We start from the raw sequence: 20550 nt of genomic DNA, 5'->3' as shown, positions 1-20550 counted from the left end.
ATATTCAAAAGGGTTAATCATAATTGTGCATGGGAACATGCCACTCAATTAACTCACATACATAGACATTTTTGTTATGAATAAATGGAGGACAATGATGATTTTATTTGCAAATCCTTCTTCAAACTCTAAAAGCACTTCTCCACTTTATTCAAAAGACTAAAAATTTATGGAAACTATTTTCTCCAAACATTCCTCATGTGTAGATCTTCTTATAAGACAACAGACAATTCCTCTTCAAAGCCAACCCTTACAGAGCATTGTAATCTCATGATCATGATGTCAACCTTTCTTCTCCATAACAAAATGACCAAAATGAAAGTTAAGGCACATTACTATTCACCTAAAATAAAAAGAAATTACTTGATGGCGGAATTCATCATCTTCTTCATTTTTTTAAAGGTGACACATGCACTTAGTGGGTCTCACTCTTGAACCCACAACCTTACCCTCCATCCCATTATTATGGGAAAAGGAAGTGCCAGTTAAGCTATAGCTCATTGGCTTCATCCATCTTCTATTATTTTAAGTCAACATGTTTCCAATACCAAATTTTACTAAATACAAATTTGTAGAGTGGGAAGAACATATAGATAGGAAGAAATTTTCCATTTGTATCCAAATATTATTTATTCCATATAGCACATCATGGCATCCAATAAAGTACGCATGAATCACTACTATATTAATCACTAAAGAATGGAGATCGTATGTGATTTTCTGCATGAGGTAATATTTTTGAATTTACATCTTTATTACTTATCAAAAAAAAATATTAATCACTAATTATCCATGGTAATATGAGTGACATTGGAAGATGAATAGAACTTTGATTAAAATCTATCTGCAGACAATAGGGCCAATGAAATATTAAACAGCCAGAACTTCATACCAATCAGTCTTAAAACTTACCATAGCCATTTTCCTTTCATAAGAGCCTCTTTTAAATGGGCAGAAGCATGCTCCCTCTTAAGGCGCTTTTGAGTTGATGGTGCTTTGGCTGTGCCAATACACGCCTGTGGAGTGAAATCATATTAGCCAGTAACCAGGGCTACTCTCCACCACAAAAAATAAAGGAAAACAATAATAATGATAAGAACAACAGTAATAAAATAATAATAATAATAATAAAGGATTAGGGGTAGCTTATTTTCTTGGCTTATAGATTAAAAAATAAGGTACATAAAAGTACAGCTACACCCATAAACAGAAGGGGCAGGGAAGAGGAAGAAGTGAAGAGAAAAAAAAAAAGATAAGCCAGGAGTAACTAGACTGAAACAAGCATTACTCTTAACTTTTCTCAGGTTGTCTAATTCTCCAAAGTATCCAAACAAAAGATAATAAGGAGTTGAGATATATATATATATATATATATGACATGATTGGTAAATTGTTTGAAATGTGAAATCAAACAAATAAAGTAAGTAAAAATTATACATGGCCAACAGGCACTATTTCACAACACTGTACCACTAAAACCACACTAAATTAGCCAACACAAAGGTTGTGCAACAGTCCTTGAAGTTACTTTATGTAACCTTCAGATTGAGAAGAAGCTCTATGATAAAGACAAATCCGATTGGATCACACAGCATCATTTGCTAACTGAATACAAGTACAAGATACAAAAGGAGTCGAAAACTACCCGATAAAATACAACAGCTGCAAGTTCCACCAAACCACATTGTGAACTATTTAAAGTCCCAAATTTATCATCTTTAGTGGCATCATTCCTGAACAACAAAGAATATATAAATAATCACTAATCAGATCAATACCAAAAAATCCACCAATAAACACACACCAAAGAAAAGAAAAAAAGAGGGAACGGAAAGTTAAGAACACTCACCAAGGCACACCAGTGCTGGATATATTGCTTTGATCTAGATCCTTACAAATTACGTCCAAAAGTTGATCTACCAAAGAACCCGCATCAGCACCACCTCGAGTTAAATTTAGTTGTAACCTGGCATATTGAATAAGTGCATCCTGCAAAATAAAGTATGGACATTACACACACACACACAATATTATATATATATAAGCAATTTGCAACATTCAAATGCATAGACCATATTTTTGGTCCATGAAATAGAGAGTAGTTTCCAATTGCTCCAAAATGTTAAAAATTTCCAATTTCATTCTTGAAATTTTTAACTTTGAGTGATGCAAGCCTTCCATCCATTCAATAAACAATAGCTTGTCAGTTATTTTATAACGGCATCATCATCAATGTGAATGGAAGTTACATTGCCCAAATTTGTCAAGGTCAAAATTAGATCTTTTTTTAAATCTAGAGACTAAAATAGAATCAATCCTAAATTTCAATGACCAAAATTCTACTTTAGCCATCAAAAGAGACAATACTACAAAATATTTTTTTGATCAGTAAAATAATTACAAAATATAAGATAAAGAAACCTTAAGTGCTCGATCATGGGTTGTCAACCAACAACGGAACACAAATTGCTGCACAGAATTATGGATTTCCAGGGATTGACTGCCCAGATTTGGCCCATCCTTTAACAAGAATGTATTAACACACTCAATAAGCTTGCGTGAAATCTTTCCCTCATCCCTGAAACAGTAAAAACAATGAAAAAAGCATGTACAAAACCACTATCAGCCAAAAAAATCACAAAAAAGCACATCATTTCAATTTGGGGAGTGGGTGGGAGCAAGGTGATTTTTTTTTTTTCCTTTCACCAAGAGCAGGGTGAATTCATGACTTACCTTATGTAAGAGAAAATCCCAACAAACCCCTTAATAATATCGTCCCTAAAAGTATGAGGGAAATCTCCAGGAGGATTTTCCAAAAGTGATTGGAGAGTAAGGATGCATCGAAAGACCTCCTCTTTGGGATTATATTGACCATCAATCTTCTCACCCAAACTTGTTTCCACTTTCTCCATGTAAAGAAGCACCAAGTCTTGCCAAAACGGAATAAGAAAAAGAGAGAAGATTGTTAATGACTGTATTATTTAACAATTAGAAGGAGACATGTCTGCCTCATGATAATTTAAAAGAAAAACTCACTGCAATATATGCGCTTTCTCATGTGGAAACGATAATCTCTAACAGCCAGAAGATGCCGGAGAATAACCCCATATTCGGACTGAAAGATTGGAACATTGCTTAAGACATCCCATATGNGAGACGGAAGTTGACAAAGAATGAGAATTTTGATATCCAATTGTTTTATAATAAGTTAAGGGTAATATCGTCCCTAAAAGTATGAGGGAAATCTCCAGGAGGATTTTCCAAAAGTGATTGGAGAGTAAGGATGCATCGAAAGACCTCCTCTTTGGGATTATATTGACCATCAATCTTCTCACCCAAACTTGTTTCCACTTTCTCCATGTAAAGAAGCACCAAGTCTTGCCAAAACGGAATAAGAAAAAGAGAGAAGATTGTTAATGACTGTATTATTTAACAATTAGAAGGAGACATGTCTGCCTCATGATAATTTAAAAGAAAAACTCACTGCAATATATGCGCTTTCTCATGTGGAAACGATAATCTCTAACAGCCAGAAGATGCCGGAGAATAACCCCATATTCGGACTGAAAGATTGGAACATTGCTTAAGACATCCCATATGTGATTAGAAAGCAATTTAACCGCAGATAACAAAGGCAGCATTTTGCCTGAAATAAGGATAGAACCCAAACAAAATCTCCTAGTGTCAATTCCAAGAAAAATAATATCTATTAATGCATACAAATAACTTCATAAATAACAATCATGTCAGGATGGTACAATATAGAATTCTTTTTTTAAACAATCCCTCCATTTTTTGCTGAGAAAACTGGCAACAGAATGGGAAGATATTATGACAATTAATAACTGGATTCTGATTTACATACAAGAAAATCAGCATAAACTAAGTTCCATTCAAATAAGAAGTCCTACGCTCTGCTCTCTAAGCAAGAAAACAGAGCTTCAGTTAACCAAAAACTGACAGCCATCTATTAGACTTCATCATCGGCTTAATTAAAATGCTACATACTAATAACAAGTTTTCAGCTTAACCATGTTTCCACCAAAGTAGAAGATTTGCATTGTAGAAAAGAACTCCAATGAGAAGTTGAGTAGTTTCCAAATAAAAACTTATGGTATATCAATAAATAAGTCAATTTAATACCTACTAGAAACTAGGTTTCAGCATGCACCTGTAAAACATGAGGCAGACATATGTTTTTCTAAAAATTATCTGACACATACATTCAATATCAGTACCAACCCTATAAATAACTATGTCATTCAATAACTACCAGAAAATTTAGCATCTTCAGCCCGTTGAACAACAATTCGAAGAGTTTTTGCATATATCAATTTCGGCAATCGTCTCTTGCTTGAGGATATTTCCAATGATGTACATTGAATCAGCAAAGTAACAAGAAAAGGCCATGTCTCAGCTGCAGAACCAAAACAAGACCATTTAATTTTGTTTTCAATGAGGCCATGCCCATAAAAATACATGTAATTTTGATTAAGATTCAATCTTACAATGAGGGATTTCATCAGGCCTTAGATTTGCAGTGTTCTGACCAAGAAATTTACAAAAGGCAATCGATCTTTCTCCTTCTAACCATGTATTCAACAACTTTATCCCTTCCTACACACATGCATCAAACTCAGAATATGAATTAAACAAAAAAGAAACATAGAGTTACATTCATTTGGTTGCTAATAATCTGAAGTTAATAATGAGAGACCAAAGATTATGATTATTGAGCCATGAAAACAATCATTCACAAAGCAAAGCAATCTGGTTCACTTGAATGGAGCGTTGTGCTCATTCTTCCAAATAAAACAATGGAGTACATCAAATCCACATAAAGTTTTACCCTGAGCAGATTGTATCAAATAACCTACACGAAAAATCACTTTGGTAACCAAGTAAGACATAGAAACTAAATCAAAATTTGTATCACGTTGTGACCAATTCACCGAACCAAGCCCCGTACAACTAATTCACATAATTGAGTTTTTTTCTTTTTTGGTTTCTGGATGAAATCAAGAAGCAAACAGGCATGCTTTAAATCGTACACTAACTCAAAACATAAATTAAACGAATAGAAGCATAGGCTGCATAGAATAACATTCATTTAAATGCAGATAATCTAAAGTAAATAATAAGAGACTGAAATTTAGCCAGGAAAGCACAAACATTAAATTAAGCATTGTACTTATTCTTCCAAATAAAACAATGGGTGTGACCTACACAAAAATTCACTTTGGTAACCAAGTGAAACATAGAAAATAAATCAGAACTTGTATCACGGTGTGACCAATTCACAGAACTGAGCCCCATACAACTATTTCACACAATGGGTTCCTTTTTTCTTTTCTTTTCTTTTCTTTTCTTTTTTTTTTTCCTTTTTTTTTTTATTTCTGGGTGAAATCAAGAAATAAACAAGCGTATATTAAAGCACGAACTAACTCAGAACACAAATTAGACATAAAGAAGCATAAAATAACATTCATTTAATTGCAGATAATTGAGAGTAAATAATGAGAGACTGAAATTTTCAACTATTGAGCCAGGAAAACACAAGCATTCATGAACCAAAGCAATCCAGCTCAATTGAATGGAGCATTGTACTCATTCTTCTAAATAAAACAATGGGAGTAACCCACACAAAAATTCACTTTGGTAACCAAGTAAAACATATAAACTAAACCAAAAATTGTATCACCGGTGTGAAAATCATTTCGCACAATTGACTTCATATTATTTATCACATTTTTGGTTTCAAGAAGTGTTAATAGTTCTAATTTGAATCTACTATTAAAATTACCTTTTTTTGCCCATGAGTATCAACCGATAACAACCTATTAACTAAAATTTATTCTGAAAATATTATGGACGTAGCATTTCTCTTTTTTCTCTTTTGGTTTCCGAATGAAATCAAGAAGAAACATGTGTACACTAAATCTCTGTTTGGTCAACAAGAAAATACAGGAAAAAATCAAACAGTAGGGTTTTCGTATAACTGAACTATTCACTCTAATCATTTCAGTATAAGAACTAACAGCAAAAAATAAATGCACAAATTCACCGAAATTCAAATTTCGGTATTACACACTAATCAAATAAACGCATATCGTTTAAATTTAGTCTTAAGTTCAGTCAACAATTTTCATTATCGTATTTTTTTTTTTGTTTTTTAAAACCGAATAATCATTTTTCTTTCCTTTTCCGTCGGAATGGAGGGAAGAGAAAAAGAGAAATGGAGGAAGGAAAGGAAAGAGGAGAGTTACATCGCGAGCTTTGGCTTTATCGGAGGAGAGCTTGGAGACGATCTCCTGTACATCTCTCGAAGTAACCATCGCCCGATTTTCCTCCGAAAGCGATGGAAAATGGAATGGCAATTAAGAGTGAAGGGGGAGATGCCCTAGGGTGCGTTCATCTTCTTCTTCGTCGTCGAGCTGTGTTTGGGGAGCGAGAAATGGCGCGAAAATGAAGAGGAAAGGGTTTGGGGTTTTAGAGGAAGTGACACAGAGAGAGAGAGAGAGAGAGAGTGTGTGAATGAATGAACGTGAATGGTTTTTTTTTTTTTTTTTTTAAGGGGACAGGAAGAGGCCGATTTTTGCGGAGATTTTGTTAATGCGCCAAATCGTGTTTTGTGGGAGAGAAGATCGAGAGAATTATGGTAATGCCCCTAAAGATTATTGTAATTCTAAGACCTCCCCTCTTTTGGTGGGTGTCTTTGGGATATTTTGTTTTGAGAAATATTAATGTAAGCAAGGTCTTTATGCAATCAACACATGATTGGTTTAGTGGTAAGAGCTTGGGCCAAATTGCCTCAAGACATGGGGTTCGAGTTCCCCGACTGCATCTCATGTGAGCACAAGATCTTAGTTAAATCTCATTCATAGACAACAATATTTCAATCCACTTAAAGAAAACAAATTTTATGATATTTTGCCCATTTTCCTTCGTACTACATTGAATATTTTAGTGAAACTTGTTTTATTGAAACGTGGAATTCGGGACTTTGATGACACAAATTTGACCAAATTTGGACTTGAAATGATCAAGTGAGATATAATTTTTGAAGATGGTACTATGTTGCCTATAAGAATTTCACTCAAAATTGCTGGAATCTACAATTTGGATTCTACTAAAAGAAGGGTATTTTGATATGTTTTGAGTCTTTTGACCCTATTGTGCACAAGCACAACTATATAAACAACTTGTTGCACAATTTTTATCATACCAAAGCTAAAACATTCGGATCTTAAATCCTTCTTGAGCCTAAACATAGAAAAGCATCACCATGCCTATAGCAAAAACAAGAAAAACCATTACATGTTCCTATGCACCTATAGCACTAAGGGTCTGTTTGGATACCACTTATTATTGAAAACTAAAAATTGAAAACACTGTAACAAAATAAATTTTAAATGCGTGAATAGTGCCATGAGACCCAATTTTAAATAAAAATTTGCTGAAATCCGTACTTGCGAATCCCGTGAACGGTGCACAGAACCCACAAAAAAAAAAAAAGTGCTTTCTTTTTTTCCTTATCATCGCAATCCAAACCCAACCTAAACCGGCATTAAATATGCAAACTTTGCTTCCAAAGAGTTCATCGTTGCTACAAATATTCGAGTAGTTCTTTAGGCTGCCAATATTTTTAGTTCATGCGAGCGAGATTCGTTCATATGCAAGATCACTATAGGATGATTCAAGTGGTTCAGGGACTATAACGGTAAGAAAACAAGCATGGTATTTTGCAGAGGTTGCATATAGAGCCTAAGACAATGTTTTATGAGTATAGACTATTGTAATTTGTAAATGTAAAAGTTTAACTACAAAATAGGTTACAACTTTACTCAATATCTTTTTATTGGAGATGAATTTTGACAAATCCACCATTGAATTACATTTTCTTCTTATATCCTCCATGCTTACAAAATTTATAGAAAATTAAAGATCAATAGCTATGTCATCAATAAATTGTTTAAATTGCAAATTTTTGTAATTTAAAATTATAAATAAGATATAAGTTTATAGTTAATATAATAAATAATATTTAATTGACACAAAATTTGACATGTGTATTAAGAGCACAAAGAACGTGTAATTCAACAGTTAGATTTTTTAAAATATGTAGTAATATTTATTTTATTAAGTAAAATTGTAGCTTTAGGTTACAACTAATTTTGTAACTAAATTTTGTTAATTTATAAATGTTCTTTTACAATGGATTTTTTAATGGGATTGGAATGGTTTTTTTTTTTTTGGGAAGAGATTCTTCATTGGTTTCCTATTTATTAACAAAATCTTTGTTTTACATGTTTAACCGCCTATTATTATTGATTTTAGATTCGGTATTTGATATTGTGGTTGATATAAATTGTTTGTGATATTTACTCATGGGATTTGTAGTTAAATTATGCAATTGTTTCACCTTGGATCCAAGAGGCAATTGTAGAGACACCTAAGGATGGGCTTCAAGGATCCAAGAGGCAATTTCGAGACAAAATTGACACCAAAGGATGGGCTTCAAAATGAATAGGTAACGTGCAGACTCCTTTTAGAATGGGCCTTGACGACACACTTAAAACGTGGGCATTAAAGGAACCAAAAAAAAAAACTCACAAGTTAAGCTTCATTTCCATGGCCCAATGAGCTTCAAATTATTGATAACAAAGACTAATGGTGCATTTGATTCCAAATAAAAAAATTAGCTTATTTTACTATTTAACTTATTTTTACTACTCTTTATAGATTTCACTGCACTTTTTAGTACTATTCATGGGTTTCTACTGTACTATTTCAGCTAATTTTTACCTTTATCTACAGTACTTTTAGCAAAAAAATTTCAGTTTCAGTAAAATAAGCGGATTCAAAACAGACCCTAAATATAATGAATCAACACCCCTATCAATCCATTAATGCTAATGTGGTGTAGAAATTAAATGAAGCACATATTATGTCTTAATCAAGAAAAAGATTAATTGAATCTTGGCTCAAGTAGGACACCTAAGATGTAGTCTTGCTTGCATGTCATTTTCTTTTCTTTTTTCTTTTTTGATGAAAATTTTGTAACTTTATTAAGAAGAAGATAAATTCAGTACATCATAAGTTACAACTAAGTCAATCAGCGATGGATTTCCTCTATCCATGTTACATAATTATCAATATTATATATTTCTCTAGTGTGTTTTGTATGTCATTTTCTTGAACCATGTTAAAATGAAAAACATCCTTTAATCCATGATTAATTATATGGACAAAGTTTAGTTACAAAATTGATTGCAGCCTTAAACTACAAACTCACTCAATAAAATAAATATTATTACACATTTTAAAAATCTAACTGTTGAATTACATGTTCTTTACGCTCTTAATGCAAATGTCAATTTTTGTGCCAATCGGATATCATTTACTATATAATCTATAATCTTATATTTTATGCATAATTTTAAATTACAAAAACTTGCAATTTAAAAATTTATTGATGACATAGCTATTGATCTTTAATTTTCTTGAAATTTTGCAAACATGGAGAATATAAGAAGAAGATGCAATCCAATAGTGGATTTGTCAAAATTTACCTCAAATAAAAAGATATTGAGTGAGTTTGTAGCTTAAGGTTACAATTAATTTTGTAACTAAACTTTGTCCTAATTATATATCTTTCTTTTACACGTGCATTACTTTGATCCAAATATTTTACTAAGATAGTAATTTTTTAATTTGGTAGCCAAATTGGACTAAAATTTAAAAGCCCATTAAGGCCAAAACTAGAATATAAACCAAGCCGCCAACCTTGTGCAACACATGTTGCCACAAAAAGCCAAATCCACGGGTTCCATCACATAAAAATTCATCCAATTAGAGGGAAGAACATTGTTGAAACTTGTCAATTTTTTAGGCAAATAGCAGGCTGGACCATATGCATGGACGGATGGACCTATCATGGAGATATATACAAGTCGTCATCAAAATTCTATTTGGTCGCTTGGTGTGTAAGAAACTTCAGATATGCCTCTGGGAATCTTTTGGTCCAATTATTTTTCCTATTTTGCTCGTGAATAATCATTTTCTTCTGCATTGACTCTGTGTAAGTTGAATCCATTGCAGACTTGCAGTAGTGTATATTATATAAAGGTTAACAATTTAACTATGAATTTTACAAATATGTGCCCTTAAGACACACATTAATTTTTATTTTTGAAAAAAGTTTTTTCGAGAATTAAAAAATTAATGTTAGTTTTTTCAATTTCCGAAAAAATATTTAAAAAAATAGAAAACTTAATGTGTGCCCTAAGGGCACACATTAACCGGTCCCTTTAACTATATACAAATAGTTTTCTCCCAAATCCACTTTTTAATGATTACATTGATACGGTGCAGGTGAAATAATTTTAAAGATCCAATTTTACAATTTGTTAACATTTTATGCATATATATATATATACATTTATATGGAGCCACCACTTTTTGTTAATTTTAACAACTGCACAAATTAATAAGTTGTGAACTTACATCGAATAAGAAAAATATGAGGTTCAAATTTCACTTACATCATAAAATTAAATAATATCTTAACCTAATAATAAAAAGAAATAATTATAAAGCGATGTTATTATTTTGTCGTATCTATCAAGTAAAATGCAAGTGCAGTGTGTATTTGCTTCGTGGAAATGAACATACGAAGTACAAACTACAAAGACGTTGAGCCAGTGATGTGGAGTTCTGCTTGGATAGGATTGTTATTAGCTTTAGAATATGAATTATTAAATTAGCGTGGTGACTGGTGAGTAGTTTCGCTTTTATCACAATTTTTATTATTGTCAATCACCTTTGTAAGGTCATGTACACAATCGTTGATGATGAAATTAATAGTGGCAATTTTTTTTTTCCAATTTTTTTTTTTTGAAATAGTTACAATATATTGTTAATTTTACAACTCGTATTCTTTCCCTCTTAAACTTACAAACTCTTTGTTATATGATGTCAATTAAGTTATAAAGTTTTTGGCTATTTTTTCTAAACTTAAGCAAGCATGGCTATAGGAGGATTGGTCTTCCCTATAAGCAGACCAACATTTTTCATTCTTAATAAAAAAAAAACATTTATCATATGTGTGGACATTGGTGGCGCCAAGTGTTAATCAAGGTGGTTACAGGACCATCTTGATTTTTTTTTTTTTTTTAATTTTAATATAACTTAAAAAATCTTGACTTTTAAATTAATATGGGTCTAAAAACACTTAAACGCCCTTGTGGGTGGTCGAAGATTGAGGATGAAGTTGAAGAGTTGCAGTGCTGATATTGAGATATCACGGGCCCGAGGAGGAAATTCGCCCGAGGAGAGTAAGGGATTAGATAAAGGATTCTGAAGCATTCTAGGTGGGAAGAAAGGTCTAAAGAGAGAGAATCAGTGATAATAGGGGAAGTTTCCAGTTTGGGCTAGCTTGTTGCCTTCGCATTAAATGGTGGACACCAACTTTATCAGCTGCATTGATGAGGAAGTGACCTGAACAGTGTAAATTACAGTTAAGCAAACTCCTTTTACCACCTTCTTCAAATGTAAAAAGAGACAAGTGTCATGAAGGGAGATTTGTTAAGTAAAGATGGAAGGCTAGGATGTGAAAGAGAGAGGAGTATATAAGAAAGATAGGGTTTCAGAAAAAGGGGGGGGGGGGGAAAAAAAAAACTAATAAAACATACCTCATCAGTCGGAGGATCCCTAACATGTTCTTCGCATTTTATTTCACTTATTATGCATTTCCTTTACTGCTAAATGTTGTTCAATACAAATACTCTTTTTTAGGTTTGTTTGTAATTGTAGGAAGCTTGTTTCTGTGCACAAATCTATTCCTAAATCAGCCTGTTAGCTGCGGGGAATTGATCCCAGTCCACCAAGTACCCCTCACACGGCCCAGGATCCTCGGGCCATAGTGCTAAAAAAAAGTACTCTCACAGCTGAAAACTAAAAATTGAAAACACTATAGCAAAATAAATTTTAAATGCGTGAATAGTACCGTGAGACCCAATTTTAAATAAAAATTTGCTGAAATCCGTGCTTGCGGATCCCGTGAACAGTGCATGGGACCCACCAAAAAAAAAAGTGCTTTCTTTTTTTCCTTATCATCACAATCCAAACCCAACCTAAACCGGCGTTAAATATGCAAACTTTGCTTCCAAAGAGTTCATTGTTGCTACAAATATTCGAGTAGTTCTTTAGGCTGCCAATATTTTTAGTTCATGCGAGCGAGATTCGTTCATATGCAAGATCACTACAGGATGATTCAAGTGGTTCAGGGACTATAACGGTAAGAAAACAAGCATGGTATTTTGCAAAGGTTGCATATAGAGCCTAAGACAATGTTTTATGAGTATAGACTATTGTAATTTGTAAATGATAAAGTTTAACTACAAAATAGGTTACAACTTTACTCAATATCTTTTTATTGGAGATGAATTTTGACAAATCCACCATTGAATTACATTTTCTTCTTATATCCTCCATGCTTACAAAATTTATAGAAAATTAAAGATCAATAGATATGTTATCAATAAATTGTTTAAATTGTAAATTTTTGTAATTTAAAATTATAAATAAGATATAAGTTTATAGTTAATATAGTAAATAATATTTGATTGACAAAAAATTTGACATGTGTATTAAGAGCATAAAAAATGTGTAATTCAACAGTTAGATTTTCAAAATATGTAGTAATATTTATTTTATTAAGTAAAATTGTAGTTTTAGGTTACAACTAATTTTGTAACTAAATTTTGTTAATTTATAAATGTTCTTTTACAATGGATTTTTTAATGGGATTGGAATGGGTTTTTTTTTTTTTTTTTATTTTTTGGGAAGAGATTCTTCATTGGTTTCCTATTTATTACCAAAATCTTTGTTTTACATGTTTAACCGCCTATTATTATTGATTTTAGATTCGGTATTTGATATTGTGGTTGATATAAATTGTTTGTGATATTTACTTATGGAATTTGTAGTTAAATTAAGCAATAGATTCACTGTTTCACCTTGGATCCAAGAGGCAATTGTAGAGACACCTAAGGATGGGCTTCAAGGATCCAAGAGGCAATTTCGCGACAAAATTGACACCAAAGGATGGGCTTCAAAATGAATAGGTAACGTGCAGACTCCTTTTAGAATGGGCCTTGACGACACACTTAAAACGTGGGCATTAAAGGAACCAAAAAAAAAGACTCACAAGTTAAGCTTCATTTCCATGGCCCAATGAGCTTCAAATTATTGATAACAAAGACTAATGGTGCATTTGATTCCAAATAAAAAAATTAGCTTATTTTACTATTTAACTTATTTTTATTTATCTTTATAGATTTCACTAAACTTTTTAATATTATTCATGGGTTTCCACTGTACTATTTCAACTAACTTTTACTTTTATCTACAGTACTTTTAGCAAAAAAAATTCAATTTCAGTAAAATAAGCGAATTCAAAATAGACCCTAAATATAATGAATCAACACCCCTATCAATCCATTAATGCTAATGTGGTGTAGAAATTAAATGAAGCACATATTATGTCTTAATCAAGAAAAAGATTAATTGAATCTTGGCTCAAGTAGGACACCTAAGATGTAGTCTTGCTTGCATGTCATTTTCTTTTCTTTTATTTTCTTTTTTCTTTTTTGATGAAAATTTTGTAACTTTATTAAGAAGAAGATAAATTCAGTACATCATAAGTTACAACTAAGTCAATCAGCGATGGATTTCCTCTATCCATGTTACATAATTATCAATATTATATATTTATCTAGTGTGTTTTGTATGTCATATTCTTGAACCATGTTAAAATGAAAAACATCCTTTAATCCATGATTTATTATATGGACAAAGTTTAGATACAAAATTGGTTATAGTCTTAGGTTACAAACTCACTCAATAAAATAAATATTATTGCACATTTTAAAAATCTAACCGTTGAATTACATGTTCTTTACGCTCTTAATGCAAATGTCATTTTTTGTGTCAATCGGATATCATTTATTATATAATCTATAATCTTATATTTTATGCATAATTTTAAATTATAAAAACTTGCAATTTAAAAATTTATTGATGACATAGCTATTGATCTTAAATTTTCTTGAAATTTTGCAAACATGGATAATATAAGAAGAAGATGCAATCCAATAGTGGATTTGTCAAAATTCATCTCCAATAAAAAGATATTGAGTGAGTTTGTAGTCTAAAGTTACAATCGATTTTGTAGCTAAACTTTGTCCTAATTATATATCTTTCTTTTACACGTGCATTACTTTGATCGAAATATTTTACTAAGATAGTAATTTTTTAATTTGGTAGCCAAATTGGACTAAAATTTAAAAGCCCATTAAGGCCAAAACTAGAATATAAACCAAGCCGCCAACCTTGTGCAACACATGTTGCCACAAAAAGCCAAAACCACGGGTTCCATCACATAAAAATTCATCCAATTAGAGGGAAGAACATTGTTGAAACTTGTCAATTTTTTAGGCAAATAGCAGGCTGGACCATATGCATGGACGGATGGACCTATCATGGAGATAAATACAAGTCGTCATCAAAATTCTATTTGGTCATTTGGTGTGAAAGAAACTTCAGATATGCCTTTGGGAATCTTTTGGTCCAATTATTTTTCCTATTTTGCTCGTGAATAATCATTTTCTTCTGCATTGACTGTGTGTAAGTTGAATCCATTGCAGACTTGCAGTAGTGTATATTATATAAAGGTTAACAATTTAACTATGGATTTTATTAATGTGTGTCTTTAGGGCATACATTAATTTTTATTTTTGAAAAAAGTTTTCTCGAGAATTGAAAAAGTAATATCAGCTTTTTCAATTCCCGAGAAAATATTTCCAAAAATAAAAAACTTAATGTATGCCCTAAAGGCACACATTAACCGGTCCCTTTAACTATATACAAATAGTTTTCTCCCAAATCCACTTTTTAATGATTACATTGATATGGTGCGGTGAAATAATTTTAAAGATCCAATTTTACAATTTGTTAACATTTTATGCATATATATATATATATATATGGAGCCACCACTTTTTGTTAATTTTAACAACTGCACAAGTTAATAAGTTGTGAAATTTGATGTGAAAATAGTTGTCCCTAATATTGTTGGTGCAAGTGCAATGATATAGGTTTCAGTTAGTTCAAATGCTAAAGTTTATTATCATCGAATAAGAAAAACATGAGGTTCAAATTTCACTTACATCATAAAATTAAATAATATCTTAACCTAATAATAAAAAGAAATAATTATAAAGCGATGTTATTATTTTGTCGTATCTATCAAATAAAATGCAAATGCAGTGTGTGGTTGCTTCGTGGAAATGAACATACGAAGTACAAACTACAAAGACGTTGAGCCAGTGATGTGGAGTTCTGCTTGGATAGGATTGTTATTAGCTTTAGAATATGAATTATTAAATTAGCGTGGTGACTGGTGAGTAGTTTCGCTTTTATCACAATTTTTATTATTGTCAATCACCTTTGTAAGGTCATATACACAATCGTTGATGATGAAATTAATAGTGGCAATTTTTTTTTTTCCAAATTTTTTTTTAAATAGTTACAATATATTGTTAATTTTACAACTCGTATTCTTTCCCTCTTAAACTTACAAACTCTTTGTTATGTGATGACAATTAAGTTATAAAGTTTTTGGCTATTTTTTCTAAACTTAAGCAAGCATGGCTATAGGAGGATTGGTCCTCCCTATAAGCAGATCAACATTTTTCATTCTTAATAAAAAAAAACATTTATCATATGTGTGGACATGGGCGGCGCCAAGTGTTAATCAAGGTAGTCACAGTACCATCTTGATTTTTAAAATTTTTTTTTTTAATATAACTTAAAAAATTTTGACTTTTAAATTAATATGGGTCTAAAAACACTTAAACGCCCTTGTGGGTGGTCGAAGATTGAGGATGAAGTTGAAGAGTTGTAGTGCTGATATTGAGATATCACGGGCCCGAGAAGGAAATTTGCTCGAGGAGAGGAAGGGATGAGATAAAGGATTCTGAAGCATTCTAGGTGGGAAGAAAGGTCTAAAGAGAGAGAATCAGTGATAATAGGGGAAGTTTCCAGTTTGGGCTAGCTTGTTGCCTTCGCATTAAATGGTGGACACCAACTTTATCAGCTACATTGATGAGGAAGTGACCTGAACAGTGTAAATCACAGTTAAGCAAACTCCTTTTACCACCTTCTTCAAATGTAAAAAGAGACAAGTGTCATGAAGGGAGATTTGTTAGGTAAAGATGGAAGGTTAGGATATGAAAGAGAGAGGAGTATATAAGAAAGATAGGGTTTCAGAAAAAAGGGGGGGAGAGAGAGAGAAAAAAAAAAAAAGGGTTTCGAGAAATAGAAAAAGAAACAAGAAGAGCACTGAGAGGAGAGAGTGAACAGTACCATTTTTGTGTGACTTTGGCCTCCTCAGGCTAGCTTGTATTGAGACATTAACTCATCTATTCAACAATTTCAGCTTTTTCTTTCTTATTTTCAGTCTCGGGCAAGCCCCCTTTTGTTGTTTGTTTCCTTCTCTTATAACTTTATTGTTTTGGGCCAAGGTTGAATTTGTATTACCCACTGTTCTAAGTAAGCCTAAGCTGCTTGTTTATCTGGTCCTTACAACCCTTAATAACAATTGAGCCCATTAAAAATAAAATTCAACCTCTTCAAAAATTTTGTCGGTTGAATGTTGAATTTTTTTTTTTGCAAGAAATGCTATGTTCATAACATTTTCGCAATATTTTCATAACAAATCTTAAATAACAGGTTGTTATTAATTAATAGAAAATAATTTCAGTGGTAAGTTCAAATTAGAACCAGTAAAAACTTATAACTTAGGTTTTTGTTGTGAAATTGTTACAAAAATGCTATGAATATAACACTTCTCAAAAATTGCTTAAACAAACATGTTAGCCTAAAATCTCAAATCAAATGTTTAATTGTGATTAAATTTTTTTTTTCCAACTGACATATTTTAAAATTTCTATTTATTTATTTAAAAAAATGCACATTTTTTAAATAGCTAGTCTGTTAGTATATGCTTTAGTCTTTAGCCGAATTTGTTGAATTTATGTGATATATTTTTTCAAAAAGATAACATATTTTGTTTATATTAGTACTTATTTAAGCAATATGTTAGTAATTAAATAGGAGATCAGTAGCTTTATAATTGCTTGGTTATATATATTGAAAAAGATGAAGCTGATAATATTAATAATGAAACTATCATATCACACAACAATTTTAACATATGAAAACTTGTGAATTTTTTTTTTTAAACTTTATGTATTTGAATATGTTTTTATTTTGTGATGTTAATATATTCAAATTTTATTATTAATAAATTTTTAAAATTAAGTGTTTTTAATGATCACTCTGAAAAAACTTTCTGGAGCCGTTGTTGTGTGCGGGGAGGGTAAAATTCCATTTTGCCACCACTCTATATACAAGTATACATTTACATCTCATGATAAGAGCTGCCGTGGAGTTTGTTGTATGCTACATCTATATTCTAAGGAAAATGAGACGTAATCAAATTAAACACTCCTATAAGATTTGATATTCCTAATAACTAGGTATGCTGATTATATTTTTAGTCAGTGTTTATCCCTTTACTGTGACAAAATAGGAGGATTAAGACATAAGAGAGATTTTTGGGATAAAATATTTGAAGCTGTTGAAATTAAAAGTATGGATTATGTCTTCAATAGTAATACAATGTGTGAGGATTTTTAGTGTTGATTAGTTCCATGACAAAATTTTGTGTTGTAATTCTTCTAATATACCATACTTTGTATTGTGTATGGGCGTAGGTTGAAGATTGAAAGTTTCATTTGGAGTGCAAATATGAAGAACTTGGTCAAGTGGGAATCCATGATCGGTTGAGCCAAGTTGGAAGTTGGACATAAATTTTTGTTAGAGGGTCTATTGAGACCCTGTCGAGCTAATTAACCTTATTATGGAAAGCACTAATTTAATTTTTCATGACAAATTTTGTAGCCTTCTTAAGCCCAAACACTACACCTTTATAAGAAAAAAATAAACACTAATCCATAGAGTGGAAGGCGACTGCACTTTCACAAGAAAAATTAGATCTAAGAATTCTTTGTCTTCTGACCCCTCTTATTGTTCATCATTGAATGGATTATATTGTTCCAAACACTTGATCACCATATATGTGTTGGATGTTGAAGTTGATCAAACCACATAAATTATGTCAAATCTTCAAGAGATCTTGGAGTAGTTGAGAGATCAGTTCGCAAGCTGCATATCGCATTACACATTAGATAACATATAAGGCAGAAGGTAGAGTTTGCAAAAACTAAAAGGAGCAGGTTTGCTCCAATTCAGTACTCGACTACATGTATAGGAAGTCATGTGAGTACTGTTTATACAACAACAACCTTTTATAGTGGATTTGCTTATTGGAGTTCACTCTCAAAGTGTTTTTACAATTTTGGATTTTCACTTAGTGAACGAATGTTTTCTCTCTGTGTATAAGTTTATTACTTATATTCTTAATAGTTATTTTATTTATTTATTTATCCATTATACGTATGACTCAAACATTGACTAATAAATTTCTCAAATAATATTTGAAACAATTGATTAAAATTGGTAGCTAAGCCATTTAAGGGTCTAAATAGTAACTTTCATAATGCATAGTGGAAGCCTATAATATATACAAGTAGAGTCTAGAACTAATAGTACATAATACAATCATAGAATAAAGTGCAATGGGCCAAAATGTGCTTAGGTCTAGGGATGACATAATCAAACAATCTCCCTCAAACTCAAGTTGGTTCGTTATAGCACACCTTGAGTCTGGACAAATGATCACAAAATTGTCAAAAATGGATAAGATTTAGTAAAAAACATGTTGGCAGATTAGTCTCAAGATGACATGGAGTGAAGCTGCAAAGTACCCTGAAAAAGATTAATAGTGATGACGAACAAAATGACACTCGATCTCGATTCGTTTAGTTTGCTTATAAAAAAAATGTCATTGTATGCAATTTGAATCGTGCTACAACCATCACAATAGAATGAAGTGGCAGAGGAGAGAGTGACACCAATATCCTGCAACAACCATCACAACTAAAAAATAAAAAACCTATGGTGAAGCAATAATTAATTATAATTAGTATGGTCTCATGCCCAATCAGCATCAGTGTAGGCTCGAAATTGAAGGGAGTGAGTCAAGCATTATTAGGCTCTTGTGGAGTGCTAATACTTTCGTTGTCAATAAATCCAACAGGAGAAATAAAATCCGAGGCATATTTGGTCTATTTGAGCTGGTAACCATTTAAAGAAGACAAAAAGATGCCAAGCCCAAGAAAATAACTAAGCATGCTGAGGTATACATATTAAGTACATACAATATGACGAAGATGACAGAGGAAACTGCATGTAGAATTCTTCACTCAAATCATCATTAAGAAAATTATTGATATCCATTTGAAAAAATGGCCAATACCAAGGAACAACAATTGCAATAAGTGTGCTAAGATTGGTACTAATCTTACCTTCTTTTAAGATTCTTTCTACATTTAATTATGTAGTTTGCTAACATTAATCTATACTTATCCAACCATATGTTATAGCTCTTCAAGCCAATCATGTTGATTATTCATAGATACACATGCATCTTGATACTCCATTGTGATTATCAAACGTGGAAGTCAACTTTGATTAACCAATTCGATGGTTAATGTCTAGTTGTTGTTTCGTGGGTCTTATATTATAAGATTGAAGCATGAAGCCTAGTCCATCCATTAAATAAAACCAAGTGTGAACATTTTCTCCAATGTTGACTTGCAGACAAATTTATTAACCCAAAACCCAATCTACACGTTCCAACCAACAATGTCTTGCTCTTGTCACTTGACTCATTGGATATCCATCTTAGTCAAGCCAGGACCAACAGGACAATGACACAAAATTTGGAAGAGAAGATGATGCGAAAAGGACAAGCTAATATATGGTCGGGTTTTACATGCTAAAGTGGGTCCCAAATGACTTGGATACATTGCAAAATACTAAGAGAAACACCAATCATTCTTAGGGCAATTAAGCTAGAGACCAAAGAGAGAGAGAGAGAGAAAAAAAAAAAAAAAAACAAACAAACAAACAAAAGCAACAAACAACAAAAATTTTATAGGCTTAAAATATGTAGGGCTGAAGATCCTGTCCACCGACCCCAATAGATTCGTGTATATTAGAATTCTGAGACGTAGAATATTTTTGTGACTTACAGGCTAGGCCCTGCGCCGCAGTCACCGTTAGAAGTGTCGCGCATGCGCATGAGAGTTGGGTCCTCTTGCTTGCTGGGACTATGTGAAGGTCGTATCTTAGTTATATATCACTTTAGACTTATACTTAGCATGGTTTCTGTACACACCGAAAAAAAGTACACCATATAAACAAGCTCTAAACGTATATATCAATGGGATTCACTGTCACACACAAAATATATATATATACATATATTCTTTCACATGTATACATGACAGAGACAACTTC

General features: G+C 32.0%; 1 protein-coding gene across 1 annotated transcript in view; it reads right to left on the bottom strand.

Moving 5' to 3' along the window:
* The window catches only part of LOC112019333 (serine/threonine-protein kinase ATM), a 56375-nt gene extending 49800 nt beyond the window's left edge, over positions 1 to 6575 (bottom strand). Inside the window, exons 1-9 of the mRNA XM_065773610.1 lie at positions 6267 to 6575; positions 4509 to 4617; positions 4274 to 4417; positions 3485 to 3646; positions 2734 to 2929; positions 2422 to 2578; positions 1850 to 1989; positions 1646 to 1733; positions 913 to 1016 (exon numbers count right to left, since the gene is read on the bottom strand). Of these exons, the coding sequence (XP_065629682.1) occupies positions 913 to 1016; positions 1646 to 1733; positions 1850 to 1989; positions 2422 to 2578; positions 2734 to 2929; positions 3485 to 3646; positions 4274 to 4417; positions 4509 to 4617; positions 6267 to 6335 (1169 nt within the window). The 5' untranslated portion in view covers positions 6336 to 6575. The remainder of the gene's footprint in view (positions 1 to 912; positions 1017 to 1645; positions 1734 to 1849; positions 1990 to 2421; positions 2579 to 2733; positions 2930 to 3484; positions 3647 to 4273; positions 4418 to 4508; positions 4618 to 6266) is intronic.
* Between the last annotated feature and the right edge of the window lie 13975 nt (positions 6576 to 20550).

This window comes from Quercus suber, unplaced genomic scaffold (genome assembly GCF_002906115.3).
Source record: "Quercus suber isolate HL8 unplaced genomic scaffold, Cork oak 2.0 scaffold_77, whole genome shotgun sequence".
Taxonomy (NCBI): Eukaryota; Viridiplantae; Streptophyta; class Magnoliopsida; order Fagales; family Fagaceae; genus Quercus; species Quercus suber.
The sequence above is the reverse complement of the archived record's forward strand: the minus strand, read 5'-3'. Positions and strand labels throughout refer to the sequence as shown.